The sequence below is a fragment of the Eptatretus burgeri genome, chromosome 17 (assembly GCF_056783735.1).
Source record: "Eptatretus burgeri isolate ZD-2024b chromosome 17, Ebu_testis_v1, whole genome shotgun sequence".
Lineage (NCBI taxonomy): Eukaryota > Metazoa > Chordata > Myxini > Myxiniformes > Myxinidae > Eptatretus > Eptatretus burgeri.
The window spans coordinates 23270762-23290722 of record NC_140977.1 but is presented as its reverse complement, the minus strand read 5'-3'; the positions used below and the strand labels follow the sequence as shown (position 1 = coordinate 23290722).

The 19961-nt window shown below is 43.0% G+C and overlaps 1 protein-coding gene across 2 annotated transcripts in view; it reads right to left on the bottom strand.

Annotated features, from left to right (window-relative positions):
- Positions 1–19961, bottom strand: part of CSE1L (chromosome segregation 1 like) — a 94678-nt gene that overhangs the window by 60486 nt on the left and 14231 nt on the right. For both annotated transcript variants that reach the window (XM_085861247.1, XM_085861248.1), the window contains exons 3-6: positions 12622–12764; positions 9438–9539; positions 8400–8545; positions 8173–8263 (exon numbers count right to left, since the gene is read on the bottom strand). In XM_085861247.1, the coding sequence (XP_085717373.1) occupies positions 8173–8263; positions 8400–8545; positions 9438–9539; positions 12622–12764 (482 nt within the window). The remainder of the gene's footprint in view (positions 1–8172; positions 8264–8399; positions 8546–9437; positions 9540–12621; positions 12765–19961) is intronic.

Genomic DNA, 19961 nt, shown 5'->3' with positions numbered 1-19961 from the left:
CTGTGATGCGGTTTATTTTTTGTGAACAAAATTTTAATTGAGCGAGAAGCATGGCCATAAAGGTTACACTTTAGATAGGTTAAAAGCTGGCAAACCCGGTCATGCCTTGGCATGAAGCATTCCCAGCCAGTCTCCGAGTGAATTACGAGGTAAAGCAAAACGTACGTGGGGGGAAACCATGATGAGATACTGGAAGTGTCTGGAAAAAACAGAAGCAAATAGAAAATGCTCTGCTTAGGTGGTTCCAATGAATGCGAAAGAAGATTCTCAGTGTCTTGCATCATTTGCACTTAATATACAAGGTGTCGAGGCTCACGGAAGAGCAGGACAGAGGGCAAAGGGTCAACAGACGGAGCACGGAAAGGTGAAAACAGCTGGACAGGAAGAACAGGTGCAGGTGAAACGGGGAAATGGTTTCAGTAGGAGTAGAAATGCTCAGAGAGAGAGAGAGAAAATGTAAGAAAGCATACAGATCAATGAGCGACGAAGCTGACACTCACCAGTGCAGGCCTCTGATGAACCTAAACGAGAAAGCAACGCTTCACCCAAAGATTTGGATATCCTTTTCAACTTCAGTACTTTGCTTGCGAGTCATCTGGAATCGGTTCTATGACTTATTCTCAACTTGCGGTTTGAGGTGGTTACAAATATGAATCTGCGAAAATGCCAATCTGCCATGGTTAAAGTAAGCAATATATATATATATATATATATATATATATATATATATATATATATATATATATATATATATATATATATATATATATATATATATATATATATATATATATAAAACCGGTCAAAAGTTTTAGAACACCCCCATTTTTCCAGTTTTTACTGAAATTTAAGCAGTTCAAGTCCAGTGAATAACCTGAAATGGTACAAAGCTAAGCGGTAAACTGCCAAAGGTTAAAAAAAAAAGTTTAGATTTCCGAGAACTGAAAAATAATGTAAATTTCAGAGTTGTTAAAAAAAGGCCCTTTTCAGGGAACAAGTAACGGGTTAGCCACTGCAGCTGTTCTGCAGCAATGGAAGTAAATTAAGCCTTGAAAGTTGATGCAAACAATTCCTACAGGTGTCCCAAGTTTTGTTGATTAGTTACAAACCCTCTGTCTGTATAAAAGCAGTGTTGGAACAGACTATGTTGCTGCACCCTCTGAAGCATTATTTGGAAAATATTGCACTGCAGGAAGTAGTGTATTGCTATCATAATGGCGAGAAAAAGACAATTAACAAAGGAAGACAGACAGACAGACCATTATAACCCTTAAAAGTGTAGGTCTTTCCTTGAGAGAAATTGCAAAGAAGCCAAGGTGTCAGTGAGTACAGTTTCCTACACCATCAAAAGGCACTTGGAAACTGGAGGAAACTCTGACAGGAAGAGTTCTGGCAGACCCAAAGCCACAACACAATCAGAAGACAAGTCTCTGAGAGTCAACAGCTTGCGTGATAGGCGGTTCACAGGACAGCAGCTTCAAGCACAGCGTAACACTGGTCGAAGTAAGGAAGTCTCAGTTTCAACTGTGAAGAGAAGACTTCGAGCTGCAGGGTTGACAAGTCGAGTGGCAGTAAGAAAGCCATTGCTAAGATGGCAAAATAAGAAAAAGAGGCTTGCCTGGGCCATGAAGCACCGCCAGTGGACTACTGAAAACTGGAAGGTCTTATGGACCGATGAATCAAAATTTGAAATCTTCGATTCATCACGCAGAGTTTTTGTATGCCGTCGAGTCGGCGAAAGGATGGATCCTCAGTGTGTGACACCAACTGTCAAACATGGAAGAGGAAGCGTGATGATCTGGGGCTCTTTTGCTGTATCCAGAGTCGGCGACCTGCACAGAGTGATTGGCACCCTGAACCAAAAGGGCTACCACAGCATTTTGCAGCACCATGCAATTTTGCAGCACCAGCACCATGCAGCTTTGGTCTACACCGAGTTGGTCAGAGGTTCATCCTACAGCAAGATAACGACCCAAAACATACCTCCAGGCTATGTCAGAACTACCTTTGAAGAAAAGAACAAGACGGAAGGCTTCAAATCATGGAATGGCCAGAACAGTCTCCAGACTTCAACCCTATCGAGCTGGTTTGGGATGAACTGGACAGAAGGGTGAAAGGAAAGCAACCAACAAGTGCAACACATTTGTCGGAACTTCTGCAACAGTGCTGGGAAGAACTTTCAGAACAATATTTGATTTCCATTGCAGAAAGAATGCCACGAATATGTCCGGCTGTTATATCTGCAAAAGGTGGATACTTTGATGAGTCAAAAATTTAGATTAAATTTTGTTCAACAAAAAGATTCCATGATTTCTTTTCTATCTGCAATTGTTTATTTGTTCTATGCTTTAATTTCAGAGTACATTGAAACATTAAACTGCTTAAAAAGTGAGTAAAAACTGGAAAAATTGGGGTGTTCTAAAACTTTTGAGGGGTCATGTATGTATATGTATATGTACATGTATCTCACCAATGCTGACCACATTTGTCGTTTAGATGGCTGAGGCCTCCAGATTGGAGGTGACGTTTTGGCGAAGGACTTTACATCCATTGGAGATCAGGGAAGTGCTTGTCACACTCCACATATTTCGATTTACCTGCCGATCACACCACTTGCCTTCTGGTAGATTCATTTTCATTCGCAGGAACAATCTTCTGGGTGGCAAATGGATGGTTGTTCGTTGCGGATTATGCTATTTTACCGTGCGAGACATAATCCGTGGCGAAGCTCACCATTACAGCAAAGAGATGCAATTTAACCTCCGCCATCGAAGATGGATGGTTTTCACCCCTTTTTGTTTGTGAGTGAGAGAGTGAGTGAGTGAGCAGTATTACGGAAAAACTCCTCGACGGATTTCGATGAAACTTGGTGGGTGGGTTAGGTTTGATCCAAGGATCATGCCATTAGATTTTGGACTTGGTCGCTATGGCGGCCAATTTGAAAAAATATTTGAATTTTTTTTTTTTTGCATTTCTACATGTTTTAAGTGATTTCCAACCCCCCCACTCCCCAAAGGCATTGTGAGAAAAATTTTGCAATTTTTTTTTTTCAACAAAATTTAGATTTCTTTTTTTTGCATTTCTACATGTAATAAGTGATTTCCACCCCCCCCCCCCAAAAAAAAAAAAATTGTGAGAAAAAAAATTTTGCAAATTTTTTTTTTTGCATTTCTACATGTTATAAGTGATTTTGAACAAAAAAAACATGCCAAAATTATAATTGCGGCTGATTTTGGAACTTCAGGTGGATATACCTACGTAAAATCAATTTCTGTCTCAAGGAATCTATTATGACGAATGAATTGAGTATGTAAAAGTTAAAAGTAAAAGGGAAAGTTGCAAACTATAACTCTGTGAGCACTGTTGACATCAAATTTAATGAATAGGATATCAGGTTCACTTGAGTGACCGAGCAGTATTGGCGGCGGAGGTTTTGCACTCCACCGAGTGCTCCCCCTCTAGTTTTTATTTATGTTTTTTTCATTTATATTTTCATTTACGGATGCTGTCCAATGGTTCTGCGATTTTTCCCGGTGTATCGGCTTCGATATCCATCAGCATGCAAAATTTCAGTTTTCTACATCACCCAGAATTTACCAAACATTAAAATCAGTCAGTCAGACAGTCAGTGGGTGAGTTAGTGGTGAGAATGAGCAAAATATAATACTAGCAGGGTGTGCTGACACAGCACACGAACCGTGTTTCCTCATTGTCTCAGGCTACTCGCCTGCATCCCCCCCCCCCCATTTATTTATATTTTCATTCATGGATGCTGTCCGACAGCTCTGTGATATTTTTTCCCGGTGTACCGGCTTCAATGTCTGTCGGAAGGTACCGATCTTTTATATCAGTCAGCGGTTAGAAATATATATATATATATATATATATATATATATATATATATATATATATATATATATATATATATATATTGTTGCAAATCTGGAAGCCTACAGCACTCAACAAACAGGTCCTATAGAGCAGTTATATCGGTAACTATATGTTTATAGTTAGGGTCCTCGTCCCATGTCTGATGGGTGAATAAATGTTCATGCGCTGCGAGTTACTTTGATAGTCAGGGTTTTCTTTCATTTTTACACCACCATCAATAACACGCCTTCACCTCGCTTCCTCACACCGACGCCATTGTGTGCATGCTTGTCAGCACATACGTGGGCGGAGCCCACGCAGAATAATGTACCTCTGCCTGTTTGGTGGGCGGAGTTCAAGGAGGAACCTCGCGGCGGCCCTCGACCAGTCAGCGTGCTACGGGTGGGGTGGCTGCCACTCGGCCAATCAAACCCCGCGACGGTGAGGAAGGTCACCACGACATGACGTCACCACGCCCCTGAGCCAATCGGTGGATTTGCCGCCCGTTTTGGCAAATGACGGGGCGACGAGCACATTTTGCGTGCCAAAACTGTCCAGTGGGGGGGAGCGGGGAGGGTGAAGGTGGCCCCGTTAACCAACCCCCCCCCCCCGGACAGGGTGAATAAGGGTGCGGCGCGATCAGACAGCAGAGAGTTTGAGCTTGAAAGACACGATCCCCGACAAAAACCGCAAGGGTTGCGCGCCGTGTCACTGTCGGCGGACAGCGAGAGCTTGAGATTGAGAGATCCTGCCTCCAACGGAACCGCAAGGGGTGTGCGCCATCTCTCTGAAGAATACAGAGGAGAGGTTTCTGGTTGCCAGGACGAGCGCCGAGCAGAGCTGAGGAGGCTGATCGCGGCTCGCCAGTGTCTGGATTCGGCTTGCCTCTCGCTGGTGCCCGGTTCGAATCAGCTCGCCCAGGCCACACGAGGTGGACAGGTCCGAGGCAGGCACTGGTCTTCAGCTCGCCTTTCCCTCTGAGCTGGAGGCCTCAATAAAGGCAGTGGCCACCGTTTCGTGTGTGTGTGCGTGTGCGTGTGCGTGTGCGTGTGCGTGTGCGTGTGCGTGTGCGTGTGCGTGTGTGTGCGTGGCGCCAGTCTAGTAAGTAGGAATTGCATAAGTGCTCTTTGCTTGTACATAAATTGCCTTGCATCTCTATATTTGGATAACTCTGCTTCTTGCGTGCTCCCCCCCTGCCCCATTATAAATAAACCCATGTGTTTAATGTACCAGTTTGTTGCTGCGTTTCCTTCCAATGGCTTAGCATGACGAGTGTTGGAGAATTATTAAGGCCGTTGTTGCCGCGGTAAGGGGACATTTGGACCGACGGGACTTCGGCAACCACCCGCTCGGGTTGCGCATGGGTCGAGCACGCTAACTGCTCGGCTCGTACGGGTGCCATCGAGGGTGTGGATACTCGGTAACTCTCCACGTGGATCTCTAGGCATTTTGAAGATTGGCAAATAACCCTGTACCACGTGGCAGAATTAGTGACGATTCACGGTCCGATAAGGGACCCGTACTTTTTGGAGTTTTCCTATATCCCCGTGTCGTAAGAGGCGACCAGGGTTGCGTCAGGAAGGGCATCCGGCGTAAAACATGTGCCAAATCACTATGCGGATCACACGGATGATCCGCTGTGGCGACCCCTAACGGGAGCAGCCGAAAGAAGAAGACTTTTTGGAGTTTTCCGAAAAGGTACGATCCAAATTCCGGGTGTTCGATAGAATCGACTCTGCTGCTCCATGTAGCGGTCGCGCTCGCAGCTGACACCCGGTCTACAACAATATTATATATACATATACATATATATATATATATATATATATATATATATATATACATATACATATACATATATATATATATATATATATATATATATATATATATGTATATGTATATACATACATGGATAGATAGAGATAGATAGATGAATAGAAAGGTAGGTTTTTTTTTGTCTTTTAACATTTTTAAATGCAGCTTCATTTTGTTATCATTAGCAGTTCTAAACGAATGTTTTCAGCTGAATATAAACTTGACGACATGGTAGAATTTGATATTAAAAGTGATTAATTTAATCCATTATTCAACAAAAAATACTTTGCAAAACTAGAAAACATTACAATAACATCGATCACCAACTGGTAGATTTTAAAATGCAGTGAACATTCACGTCATGTACCAGATGTTAAAATGGAATGTGTTGCTTCTATTTTGATGCTGTGCATTTAAAAATGAAAGCGCGGGCAAAAAAAAAAAAAGAGGTTGGCAACCATTGTGCAAGTTTGATCAGCCCAATTGACTTGTGTTGAAGTTCCTTTCAAGAGAACCAATTATATAAAACTAAATATCGCCAGTACGCCAAAACACAGCACTTGCCTTTTTCGAAATTGATTCTTGCACGGTCCGCTAGTTAAAAACCCGATGAGTTAAAAACTGTTTGATTGGTGTTTTGTAAGGAGGGTGTTGCATAATTGAGTGTACAAGTGGTTGTCCCATCTGCCAGCATCGGTTGCTGGTGGATGTAAAGGTTTCCAGCACCGTGGCCAGATTCCAAATTCCTGCTCTTATGTGCTGAGGCACAACAGTCATGCCTTGGTGATCACACAACCAGAGGGTGAAAATTTTTCATCTAATCCCAATCCAATTTGAATTTGAAAGAAGGAGAAGGACCCTAGGAGAGCCACAGTCCTTTCCATAGAATAAGCAAATCAATTCAATAACTGTAGCCCAACCACAGTGATGCATAAATAAACAAGAAAACGAGCAATCAGAAATTGCAGACCCTCGCCAGGAGTCGTGTCGTGTCGTGTCGTGTCGTGTCGTGTCGTGTCGTGTCGTGTCGTGTCGTGTGGTGTGGTGTGGTGTTGTGTGGTGTTGTGTGGTGTTGTGTGGTGTTGTGTGGTGTTGTGTGGTGTTTATGTACTGGTGTGTTACATAATTAATAATAAACTTAGCTAGAACTGCCACTTTATAACTGCTGGGAGTGATGACCGGGTACCAAGACGTTCCGCTTTGATGCAACCCCACTTTGATTGGACAGCTGACCCTGACCCATGACGTTTTTCATTATTCAATTAAATTCAGAATGGGATAAAAATGAATTCAATTCAAATCAAATGGAAGACCAAATCTTGTCGGTGCAATACTGCATTGGAGTCATCAGAAGAAACCCGAACAAGTAAAAAGCAAAGATTAAGTCATCAGAAGGAACCTGGAGAGGATTCACATTTTAGCTGCTACTCCTCTGCCCAAAAACCCATCCAGGCACAGCCAAGTGAGCCTTATTCAAAAAATAATAATAATAATAATAATAATAACCCAGAATAAAAAAATTAAATTATTCTGGCCACCAGACAATGTACCTGATCAGGTTGAGATTTAAAACATATATTCCCCATCACTACGAGATCATAATTGTGAAGTTGCACATCGATCAATGAAGCGGTTGAAGAGAAAGAAAGTTTTTAAAATTTCCACTCAATCCAATATGGCTGCCAGACCATGTGACAAATTATTTGTGAATGCACAAGTATCCCCAAGGCTTCGGGAACATTTGTGTGAAGTTTCCCATCGATATGTCCAGCCGTTCTGGAGCAGATTTTTATCGGTTATAGGGCAAATCCAATATGGCTTTCAAACAATGTGACCAATGATGTCGTATGTATGAACGTTTTGTTACTCATGGATAGGCAGTCATACATGTAAAGTTGTGCCACGATATGTTCAGCCATTTTGAAGGTGTTTATTTTTTTTTGTTTTGTTTTTTCAACAATATGCCTGCCGAATCATGTGACCGATGGTGTCATCATATTCTTTTTTTCTGTGGACTAATTTATCTCCAGATGACCTTCAAAAAGTTTCATACCGATCGGATGTTGCGTTCAACATATGCAATTATGACATCATAACAAAGGCACCTCCCCATGAGGAGTACTTGCTGTGTGCCAAGTTTCAATTCTTTCCTTGGTGCGGTTTCAGAGACGCAGAGGTCCAAAATGTTTGTGTTTTCCCAACATGACTGCCACACCACATAATCTATGACGTCATAATTGTCATTAAAACATTGTACATGAGTAGTCGCTCCTTTCGTAAAAAAAATTGTCTCAATCCGACAAGCGGTTGCGGAGAAAAACACAAAAGTTCTGTGCGGACAAACAAACAAACAAAAAGACACAGACGGACAGACGGACAGACCCAAATGCAATACCTTCTCCTCTGGCAAGGGTAATAAAACAAACAAGTAGCAACTTATTCATGGAGAATGAGCAGCAAGATTGCACATCCTTTACTCGTTACCTTAAATAACTCCGTCAAGGGTGTGGCAAACACACCAAGCACCAACTTTATCTCGGACCACAATTCATTTGATTTGAACTCGTGCCGGTATCTGCAAGAGAGAACAAAACCGGCATCCCTCAATCACCATCGATACAGGTACGATATCAGGACGGCGAAAAACAATGGCTACATCACCGGGCAGAGAAAGCAAGGTATGGGGGTGGCGAGAGGGTCGAGGTTCACACCGTTTAAACAAAGAATGAGCCGTATGCAGTACGCCGTTGATAATGTGGAAGTCCCCGCTTTGAAAGCGAGACACCATGTCGGCCAGGAGGTTCGGCCATTTGTGTGGGAAGTCTTCACGGCCAACAGTGCTTATTGCATCACTCAGCTAGGGGCAAGGGAGTCGGGCAAAACCTTCATTTAAATTTACATGGAATATCAAAAAGCAATCACAATTAGAAAACTCAAGATTGCAAAAAAATAAACATGAGTGAAGAACCAAGAACAACAACAACAATAAAAAATAATAATAATAATAATAATAATAATACAATTTACATCATTTGGCATGCTCAACTGTGCATTTCATTTTGTACATTAGGATTCTTCACTGCAATCAAAAGCTTCTTTTCGAATGTATTTTTATTAAGTTGTGAAATTGAACATTCGAACATTCGCAAGTACAGTACGAGTGTGTTTGTTTGTTTGTTCGTCTGTCGCCTACAAGTCGCAATTCCACACAACTCAACCAACTGGTTCGAGCCATTCAAAAAGTAGAGCCCCACTGCTTTTGAGGCCAAAGGTCAAGGTCACGACAGAGCCACATTTCCTGACGTACTATGTTTTTTTTTCTCGTCACAGTCATCGTTGGACTTCCGGTTTGCGTCGTTACATTCTACTAGACCGGAGCTTTAAAAATCGGTGGTTGGTCGATCACTTCCGGTCAGCTATTTTCTCAAGTCATCGCCAAGAATGTGGACCTCAAGGACAAATTTATAAAATCGTAAATTTTCATCTGATCGATCGGCTGTCTCAAGGTAAACGGCGAGGAAAAAATTGGGAATGTTGAATTGGTTGCATCGCGAAGCATCGTTCCACACAGGGAGTTTGAGGAACAAATTCGCAAATAATCACAATTGACAATCAAATTCGTTTTGCTTTCGCATCGGTGGCTAAACAATTAGCACCAGACTCGTTTTATTCCCCCCCCCCCCCCGGGTGAAGGGCTCACCGGTCGGGCACCGAACAACCAAAATTGCCATCTGAACCAGATCCCTCACCTGCTTCTGTATCTGCTCGGGGCTGTGCAGCATCAGGTTCACAATATTTGCCTTTATCATGGTACGGTCAGAATCACAAATCTTATTGACTTCGTCTTCATTCTGTGGACAAAATAGACAGCAAAACGTCAGGATGTTATTTTGATGCACACATTTTTGGGTGATCAAAACCTAAAAAAAAACACAAACAAACACAAAAAAACAAAAACACGTTGAGCATGCCTCAGCAAACAAATGCACACAGTGAACATGATCGCAATAAACAGTCCCATTACCTCTTGGGTTCCTCAGGCTATGTTAAACACAAGTCCTGCTTTGGCATATTCTACTACAACGTTACTCTTTGACAAAATTATTATTACTTTCTCTACAATTTGACATGTTTCTGAAATCTGGTGGAATATTGCGAACCAATCATTCCCAATGATTCAAATGACAAAATAATAATAATAATAATAATAATAATTAAAAAAGGAAGCATTTGCTACTGCCGAGAACTCATGCAAAATCCTGTACCATCCTAAATAGCGGGTGTGCCAAAAGAAAATAACCAAACCCTCAGTTTTATCCACCATTAAAAAAATTTTCATGTTTTTTTTTTTTCTCTCTCTTATTACAGATAACGTCTGGTATTGGCTTAGTGGTTAGGATGGGCTGGCTTGGGATCCTAGGGTCCTTAGTTTGAGCCCCGTTGGCCACTGAATTAACACCAGGGGGTTGACTCAGCCTGTCATCCTTCCGAGGTTGGCGAAATGAGTACCAGTGTACTAGTCCCGGTGTATGCCCTGGTTAGAATCGGTGTACCATAACCCTGTGTGTCGTAAGAGGCGACCAGGGTTGGCGTCAGCAAGGGCATCCGGCCATAAAAACATTGCCTCAAGAAGGGAACCATGGTTGCATGGAGCCAGCAAAAAAGCTAAGCCCTGCTCAGCAGGGAAAATGGCTGTAAAAAGGCTGTTTTTTCTCTCTCTCTCTCTTATTACAGATAATGAGAGCTGAGGTCCTGCAAGAAACAATGCCCAAGACAAATGAAGAAAAGGCATTTTCTGTGAAATCCCAATTCAAAATGCAATTTTTCGTCTAAACAAAAAGAAAGTTAAAAAGAAAAATTAACTGCTCAGACACCCCATGCAAAGAGAGAATATTAAAACTTACGAAGAAATTTCGAGAGCAAGGAATGTCGAATGGGGCACAGTACCGCCCGATGAGTTTCGCCAGAGACCCTTAGATTCAGCCAAGTGTACGGCCTGGTGTACAATGAGTAATCATGGCATCATTAGACTGTTCTGGTTTGAAGATGAGGACTGTAATGCCATGACCATCAACTCTGAGCGCTACATTAAACTGCTGAATGAGTTTTGGCTGCTTTGGTCACAAAAGCTTTCAAAGAGAAGAACAACGGTTTCATCAAGTGGGGCCACCCCTCACACCATAAATACGTCCCGTGGATGGGTGACAAGCCACTTCGTTAAGAGTGATTGGTCGACGCTTCAGCGTCGAGTGGTCTAAACAGTACTGTGATGTCTGCCCACTATATATATTTTATCTTTGGGAATATGTCAAAGACAATGTGTATCAAGATAACCCAAGAAGCATCCTTGAGCTGAAACAAGCAATCGCAGAGAAAGTTAGTTCCATCTCACTTGCAGGAACTCAGCGCGTAAACAACTTCACCTGTCGTGTTCAAATCTGTATTCAGCGCAGAGATGGCTGTTTGGAGCATTTGATCAGGTTATTGCCAAGTTAAGGTTGTGATATTTGGTACACCTGTCACACATAAAATGTAGCACATATTCCTGAAGTTTTATGTAATTCAGAATAAATTGTGGATTTTATGGGTTTGTTTATTTTTTGGCACGACCTGATCTGATTACTGAACATGACGCCTGATAACTAGATGGAGTAGACGTCGTGCACTTGCTTCAGAGCATGCTCGGCTGGTTTGATTCTTGACATGATTATAAATGAATGATGAAGCAATAAGAAAGGATTTCCTTTCGCAATGAAAGTGTACACGGCAGGCAGGAATATTCAAGGGGAAAATAGAGTTGGTCGTAAAGGAAGGAAGTACGGTCGGACCATGACATTCGTGGGGGTGACACGTCTGAAAAATTCCGCGAATGTCAAATCCGCCAAAGTCGGGGCATTGTTTCAATGGGATAAATGGGGATAAGTTCCCAGCGATTCATGATTCACATGGGGGGGAGGGGAATCCAAAATCCCATGGATAAAAAATAAAGCTGTGAACACGTGAACCACCAGGCCATGAATGTAGAAGCAGGTCGCATTTTATGAACCGCGAGCGTCGGGGTCCGACAGCAAGTGGAATAAAGGCAGGAACACCACCCAACAAATGAACAATGAGGTTTCCAATCATCTATGCTCAGACTAATTCTAAAATAGAGGTCGAGGACTTGCAAGACAAGGATTGGAGAAATGAAGCCAAAAGCAACAAAATATGAATGGTAGAGCGAACGTGAGTGGGGGGGGGGGGACAGCCAGCATGGCTCAAAATGAGCAATGTCAAATGCATGATTATAACAAGGACACAGATGAGAGGAGGGAAGTGATGGACAACATTGCGACACGATTTACTAAACTCGAGGCAACGCTGGAGCGCAAAGTGAGTTTAACCAACAGGAGATAATGTGAAGAAATATGAGCTGAAGATAGGAAATCCAAATCAAACTTTAACTCTTCCTATTGAACCTATCGGTTTTTCAAACGACAGGCCTAATAATTCTGGGGCATGGTGCCGCACTTATCGGCTTCGACAAATGGCCGGCAAAATGGCGAGGCAAGCCAGCCAAGTGATGAAACGATGTCGGGTGAAAAAAATTTCATAAGTGCAGTATTTTATTTTTTTTAAACAGGGTCGAAGGCTCGTTCTGCAGCTGCATAAACATCATACACACATACAGACGAATACACAAGACAACAAACTGTTAAATGAGACAAACAAAGTCACTGAGTTTGGGGGAAGTGCCGTCACCTCCACGGGCAGGCACTCTGGGTACCAACGGCACCACAACAATGGCGCCACATTTCTCACCGCACTGAGCAGAGCATTTCTTAAGGAGGTATTTCCTCCTCCCCATGGGTACCAACCTACGAGGCCCATCGAGTCTGATTTTACATCAGTTCTGCAGGATAAGGATGAAGAGGTGTTGACAGAGTCGCTTACACATCTCCAATTGCGTTTGATGTAGTTCTTGAAGGTGATAGCAGCACAAACACGGATGACTTTGTCAGGAGACTTCTCCAGCAAGGTAAGCAGCAGAAGCGGATAGTTGAACATTCCCTCAACAGACTCGAGAAACTTCTCAGCTGGAAAGGAAGCACAGACAGAACAACTGAAAAAATGAGGACGATTCAAAAATAAAAATAACAAAAACACAAATAAATAGGATTACGAGGAGGCAGACGAGCGTGCACAGTTTGTTTTTGTGGGTTTTTTTTATTTTTCACAACTCGGGTCCTCGTGATTACAATCATTTGTCGAACATTCATGTGCAACAGATATTCCGAAAGCATTGTGAACATTGAAAGGATGTTGTAAATGATACCAAATGTACAACACCTGAAAATTAACTTTATCTTAATTGCAAGCCTCAAAATAGTTGTTTACCTAAAGCAAGAACCTCATTAACTTGCAAGCAATTGATAGATTTTCTAACTGTCTGGAGCATCATCATGTGGGCTCAGTTCTTCGTGGAGGTTTTGACCCTTGCTTGCTGCCGATAAAGCCCTCCAAACATGGGTACGTGTGTGTATACACGCACACACACACACCAGTCGGACCAGCAAGACCGAAGTCTTACTGGTCGGAAGAGGTGACATATTTTGATGAAACCAGCGATCTTGATTCACCAAGATTCAATCCATCACATGAATTTTTCCTGTTAATTAACGGACAATTATTTTTCAACAAATTAATTACATTTCCTTGGTTGCTCAACATAAAACGATGTGAAAATGGATGGATTTGTAAAAATGCTTTTAATTGCATTCATTTTCTGTCACTCCACATCTCTTGTTGGACTGAACTGGACCAGACTCGACTGGCTGCCCATCCTTTGGAAGGAAAGATAGCTGTTCAAAGGAACACTCAGGAACATTAATTTGTTTACAGTGCAGAAGCTCCAGCCAACACAACGACTGCACACAAAGAAAACAAACAGTGAGACCCCGGTGATGAGGAATGCCCAGGAAGACCAGCCCACTCTTGCTCCTCATTCCAAAACCTCAATGTGATGAGCCGTGGGGATCGAACAGACACCACAGCAGGCTATGCAACACGGCTTTTTTTACCCACTGAGCTTCTGGTATGACAAGACTTCCCTCCCAAAGTCGTGATGTCACCGAGAAGCACTAACTTACATTCGGACGAGGTGCGAGGAGTGGGTGATACCCGGTAAAGGTTGTAAGACATTGGTGTGTGGATTAAAATGTCGAGGCAACATTAAAAAAGTTGCAGTTGGGCGCATAGCAATACCAGGTAACCATTCAAACACGATTGATGAGCACAACAAAGCTGGGTTTGACAGTAGAAGTTAGTGACCCTCCCCCCCCCCAAAACATCAATAATAATAATCATAATAATAATGATAACAATAATATGAAGAGGCTTAAACGATTGGTAGCGGCTGCAATCTTTTCCACATTTTCACACCTCGCGTGATTCAATCGAAATGGTGCAATTCATGTAAACACGTTTGTTTACAATACACCAACGAAGCAAAGCGATAATATAAACCAAATGTAGAAACAATCTTGATTCGAGTCAATGACACATTAACAGTGCCCCAGGATCAACATTTATTGAAGTGTTGGGTTCCATATAATCGGATCCCGTTGCGGAGCCCACCCAGCACCATGGTGAAGGCCGCTCTATCTTTAAGCTTCAAATTTGTTTTTCCCAAGTGGTGAGAATTATTCATGGGAATAATTCATACACTCAATTTCAATTTGTCATCATAACATGTATGTTATTATGTTTGTATGAGGTTTGGGGGGAGGGGGGGGAGTGGTATGATCTGTGTATTGGTAGATAGCCAATAATATATATATATATATATATATATATATATATATATATATATATATATATATATATATATATATATATATATATATATATATATATACACACACACACACACACACACAGTGGGGAGAAGAAGTATTTGATACACTGCCGATTTTGCAGGTTTTCCCACTTACAAAGCACGTAGAGGTCTGAAATTTTTATCATAGATACACCTCAACTGTGAAAGACGGAATCTAAAACAAAAATCCTGAAAATCACATTGTACGATTTTTAAATAATTAATTTGCATTTTATTGTATGAAATAAGTATTTGATACAGCAGACAAACAGAATTTAATATTTGGTACAGAAACCTTTGTTTGCAATTACAGAGATCATACCTTTCCTGTAGTTCTTCACCAGGTTTGCACAGACTGCAGCAGGGATTTTGGCCCACTCCTCCATACAGATCTTCTCCAGATCCTTCAGGTTTCGGGGCTGTCGCTGGGCAACACAGACTTTCAGCTCCCTCCAAGGATTTTCTATTGGGTTCAGGTCTGTAGACTGGCTCGGCCACTCCAGGACCTTGAGATGCTTCTAACGGAGCCACTCCTTAGTTGCTCTGGCTGTGTGTTTCGGGTCGTTGTCATGCTGGAAGACCCAGCCACGCCCCATCGAAAATGCTCTTGTTAAGGGAAAGAGGTTGTTGGCCAAGATCTCGTGATACATGGCCCCATCCATCCTCCCCTCAATATGGTGCAGTCGTCCTGTCCCCTTTGCCGAAAAGCATCCCCAAATAATGATGTTTCCACCTCCATGCTTCACGGTTGGGATGGTGTTCTTGGGGTTGTACTCATCCTTCTTCTTCCTCCAAACACGGCGAGTGGAGTTTAAACCAAAAAGCTCTATTTTGGGCTCATCAGACGACATGACCTTCTCCCATTCCTCCTCTGGATCATCCAGATGGTCATTGGCAAACTTCAGACGGGCCTGGACATGCGGTGGCTCGAGCAGAGGGACCTTGCGTGCGCTGCAGGATTTTAATCCATGACGGCGTAGTGTGTTACTGATGGTTAATTTTGATACTGTGGTCCCAGCTCTCTTCAGGTCATTGACCAGGTCCTGCCGTGTAGTTCTGGGCTGATCCCTCACCTTTCTCATGATCATTGAGGCTCCACGAGGTGAGATCTTGCATGGAGCCCCAGACCGAGGGAGATTGACTGTTATCTTGAACTTCTTCCATTTTCTAATAATTGCGCAACAGTTGTTGCCTTCTCACCAAGCTGCTTTCCTATTGTCCTGTCGCCCATCCCAGCCTTGTGCAAGTCTACAATTTTGTCCCTGATGTCCTTCGACAGCTCTCTGATCTTGCCCATTGTGGAGAGGTTGGAGTCTGATTGATTGAATGTGGACAGCTGTCTTTTATGCAGATAACAAGTTCAAACAGGTGCAGATAATACAGGTAATGAGTGGAGAATGGGAGGACTTCTTAAAGACAAAACTAACAGGTCTGTGAGAGCCGGAATTCTTACTGGTTGGAGGGTGATCAAATACTTATTTCATGCAATAAAATGCAAATCAATTATTTTAAAATCATACAATGTGATTTTCAGGATTTTTGTTTTAGATTCTGTCTTTCACAGTTGAAGTGTACCGATGATAAAAATTACAGACCTCTACGTGCTTTGTCAGTGGGAAAACCTGCAAAATCGGCAGTGTATCAAATACTTGTTCTCCCCACTGTATATATATATATATATATATATATATATATATATATATATATATATATATATATATATATATATATATATATATATATATATATATATATATATATATATATTTATATATATATATATATATATATATATATATATATATATATATATATATATGAAGGAGAGCATTGTTAACTTCAAGATTGTCTTATTTGAATGTGCAACATACAGGTGATGGCGCGTGGTAATAATTAGGGATTAAGGTGAAGAAAATTGTATGCATAAACCCTTGTGATGTCCCACCGGATGAGGGACCGGATGAGGTCGAGACGAGGGACTGTGCTGTCCAGGAAACGAGGAGAGGAGCTTTTCGTTGACTCCCGACGGGAAAAGTTATGGGCGCCTCCGGAGGGCGGAATTTTTTGGGGCGAGAGAAAGAGAGAGAAAGAGAGAGAAAGAGAGAGAAAGAGAGAGAAAGAGAGAGAAAGAGAGAGAAAGAGAGAGAAAGAGAGAGAAAGAGAGAGAAAGAGAGAGAAAGAGAGAGAAAGAGAGAGAAAGAGAGAGAAAGAGAGAGAAAGAGAGAGAAAGAGAGAGAGAGAGAGAGAGAGAGAGAGAGCTGTTGCAGGTGAAGCGGAGCAAGAATAAGGAGAGAGAGAGAGAGTTGTAGCTGAGAAACAAAGAACGGTTTCTCCGTCCATGGTGCCTTCCTGCCTGCTTTCTCCTGGACCTGCTCTGACAGGGGCCTTGCCTTCGTCGCTCCTGGTCATCTCATCGCCCGCTCATTGACCAGCAGCTGAGGCCTCATCTGGTTCACATTCCCCATCCCCGTCTCCAACTAAATCTGGTGTGTGTGGCACCATAGGTTCCATCGTCTCGTGTACGTAATTATTTATTTATCGATTCTTTGTTCCCCCTTTCTTCCCCACATCAACCAGTCATCGTATCCCTCCATCAAAACCCTAACCCTAACCCTCCATCAAAAAAAGTACCAATCTACTTGAAGTTATTTATATGGAGGGTTTCAGGGCATGCTGGGCATTGAAAAGCGATGGAGTTGTTGGCCTCATGGTGGTTACCATTTGCCGGCAGCAGCACTGCCTGATCCAAATGCAAAAATGCACTGGGGTCTCGAGGTGTTCCGGTTCGGCCGTGAAAAAAAGAACGTACAAACAAATATTTATATAGCTTAAACCTCCGAGCTTGATGGAGCAGTGGAAGCATAGATTCTGTTCCATAACAGCCAAAGCTGGACAAACAACATTGCCTCTGCCTCACTGCCCATCAACGAGGTGGGATTGTGGTCGGGTGTCATAATGGTCCAAAACAAAGCCCTTCCAACAAAATAAATTAATGTCATGTTTCAGGCTTTGTTTTGGAACACAACCACACACACACACACACACACACACACACACACAACCACACACACACACACACACACACACACACACACACACACACACACACACACACACACACACACACACACACACACACACACACACACACACACACACACACACACACACACACACAGCGTTTTGAGCCAGAGGTCGAAGACCTCCGTGAACAGCCGAAGCAGTGTCAAATTCACGATACTGGGTTCAGACTTCCCATTACCATTTAGGTTCCCCCAAGGATTTCCCAAATGAAAGCTGAAATGATAACAAACAAAAAAATTACAGGGGATAAGGAACAGATCTGGCGGTCAGCAGACACAGATAGGAATTACAATGGCATTCAGTGGAGTGCATACCTCTGTCAGGCTGAACAGTTTACATTTTGTATCCCACTGATGTCCGGATCTGGATCCAGACCTGAACCAGAATCTAATCAACTTGTTCTGGTCACCTACCAAACTCATCCACAGAGTTTTGTCATAATCCGTCCATAACTTTTTGAAATATCATGCTCGATGTTCTTTTTAGCCCCATCTCTGAAGGGTGAAGAATCACTTCTAAAAATTCCAGTATCCTGATCCGGAAGAACACAAAAATCTCACGATTCCCTCTTTAGCAGACACCCAACAACTCCACGAAATTGTCAAAATCAGTCAACAACTTTTGGAGATATCCTATTCATCGACAAACAAACAAAGGCAGACAGACAGGGGTGAAAACATAACCTCCGTCCAACTTCGTGGCAGGGGAGCAAGTACGATCTTTTGGAGAAAGGAAAGAAATAACCCGCTATGGCTCCGACGATACCAGATTCACACAACAAATGGGAACAGCAGAGGCGAGGACTTGAGCACGCACAATGTTCGGTCCAGAATCGTGGTGCGATCATGCAAGGCAAAGTGCGGCTCAAGATGGTCGAATGGATGGCGATGAGGAGGCCAAGAGATGAGGGAGGCGGCCAAACAGAGAGGTCTTCTTCTCCGTAAGTCCAATTGCCATTTTTCCGGCCATCACGTGTTGCGGGACAGGATGGCCTGAACAATGGCAAACACTTTTAGAAGAGTTTGCCATCTTTTGGGCGAAACACTTCATATTCACAAGATGCCGGGATACCTCCATTAAAAGCGTTTCACCCCTCTCGACAGGGTCCTATAGCTCAATCCTCTGACGCAGACCGCTGTCTTCTGGCCAAAACAGCCCATGATGAAGTCACTGCATCAAATGGAGGTTAAGAGCAAGGCAGTTATATCAGCTCCCGCCTCCTCCCGTATATTTTTAAACGCGTAATGTTGAGATGGAAATATGGAGGCATATGATTGGATAAGTGTTGTGCTGTTGGCAGTATGTACCCACTTGAACAGCTCCAGCAACGAACACGAAGCAACATTTTTCCTCGGATGTGATCAACTCCACATGGGGGTATATTGGGCGATAATGAGGATGTCATCCATGAAGTGGTATCCCAGCCATAATTTGTTGAATTGAAATCTTTATCTGAAACTTCTTATATCTGATCTATGACCAGATGCGAGTGAGGTATTAAATTCATGACCTTCATAACCCATGCCAAGAAACTACAAGACATAATAGGGCGCACGGATGATAGGGGTATATGGGCCATCACAGAAGCGTGTTCAGTTAACGATGGTATTTTTGTTCAGCATGAACACACAAGGTGAGACTATGCGCTCCACAACTCCTGTTATAGTTCAGTTTGTGATCCTTTGGTTAAACTTCCAAGGTGGCTTTTGAGCTGACTTTTGAGCCATATATTAATTCAGGACAAACACATGATAGGGCTAAGTTCTCTGATGTTGCACAGCCAGGTGGATGGGTTCGGTAATTTATGTGTAGTCAAGGTAAGGATGTCCCCATCATGTGTACTCCATATATGGACCCAGCCGGGAACTGGGCATCGGGTCAGGACGGGTTTAAAGCAAGTCTTCCGGCTCGTCTCAGGCTGGCAGAAAAGCACAAGTTACAGCCGCCGACAGAGGGGAAAAGGCTCCCCCTCCGCAGCCATGAATGAGAGCGGTGCCAACACAGGCACCAGACGTCATTGGCTGACAGCAGCCTCAAGATTCCTGGAGACACGCTGAGGTCATGCCCTGAAAACTGCTCTCACTTGTACTTCATGGCAGGATCGAGCTCGCTCTCCTGCTCCGTCCTCACGGATGTGTCCACTTGTCGTCGATGCCCGCTCTCCTGCCACCCGCCCCTGCATCCTCCGAGTCTTCGTTTTGGCAGTCCTGAAACACCAACATCCTTTGGCAGGGTTGCACGTAAATGTGCAAGTTTGTTCGGCACGACAGCAGAGTTTTAGTTTCCTTGTTTGCGTCTGTCCATCAAGGATTCCAAATTCGGTATCGTGCCA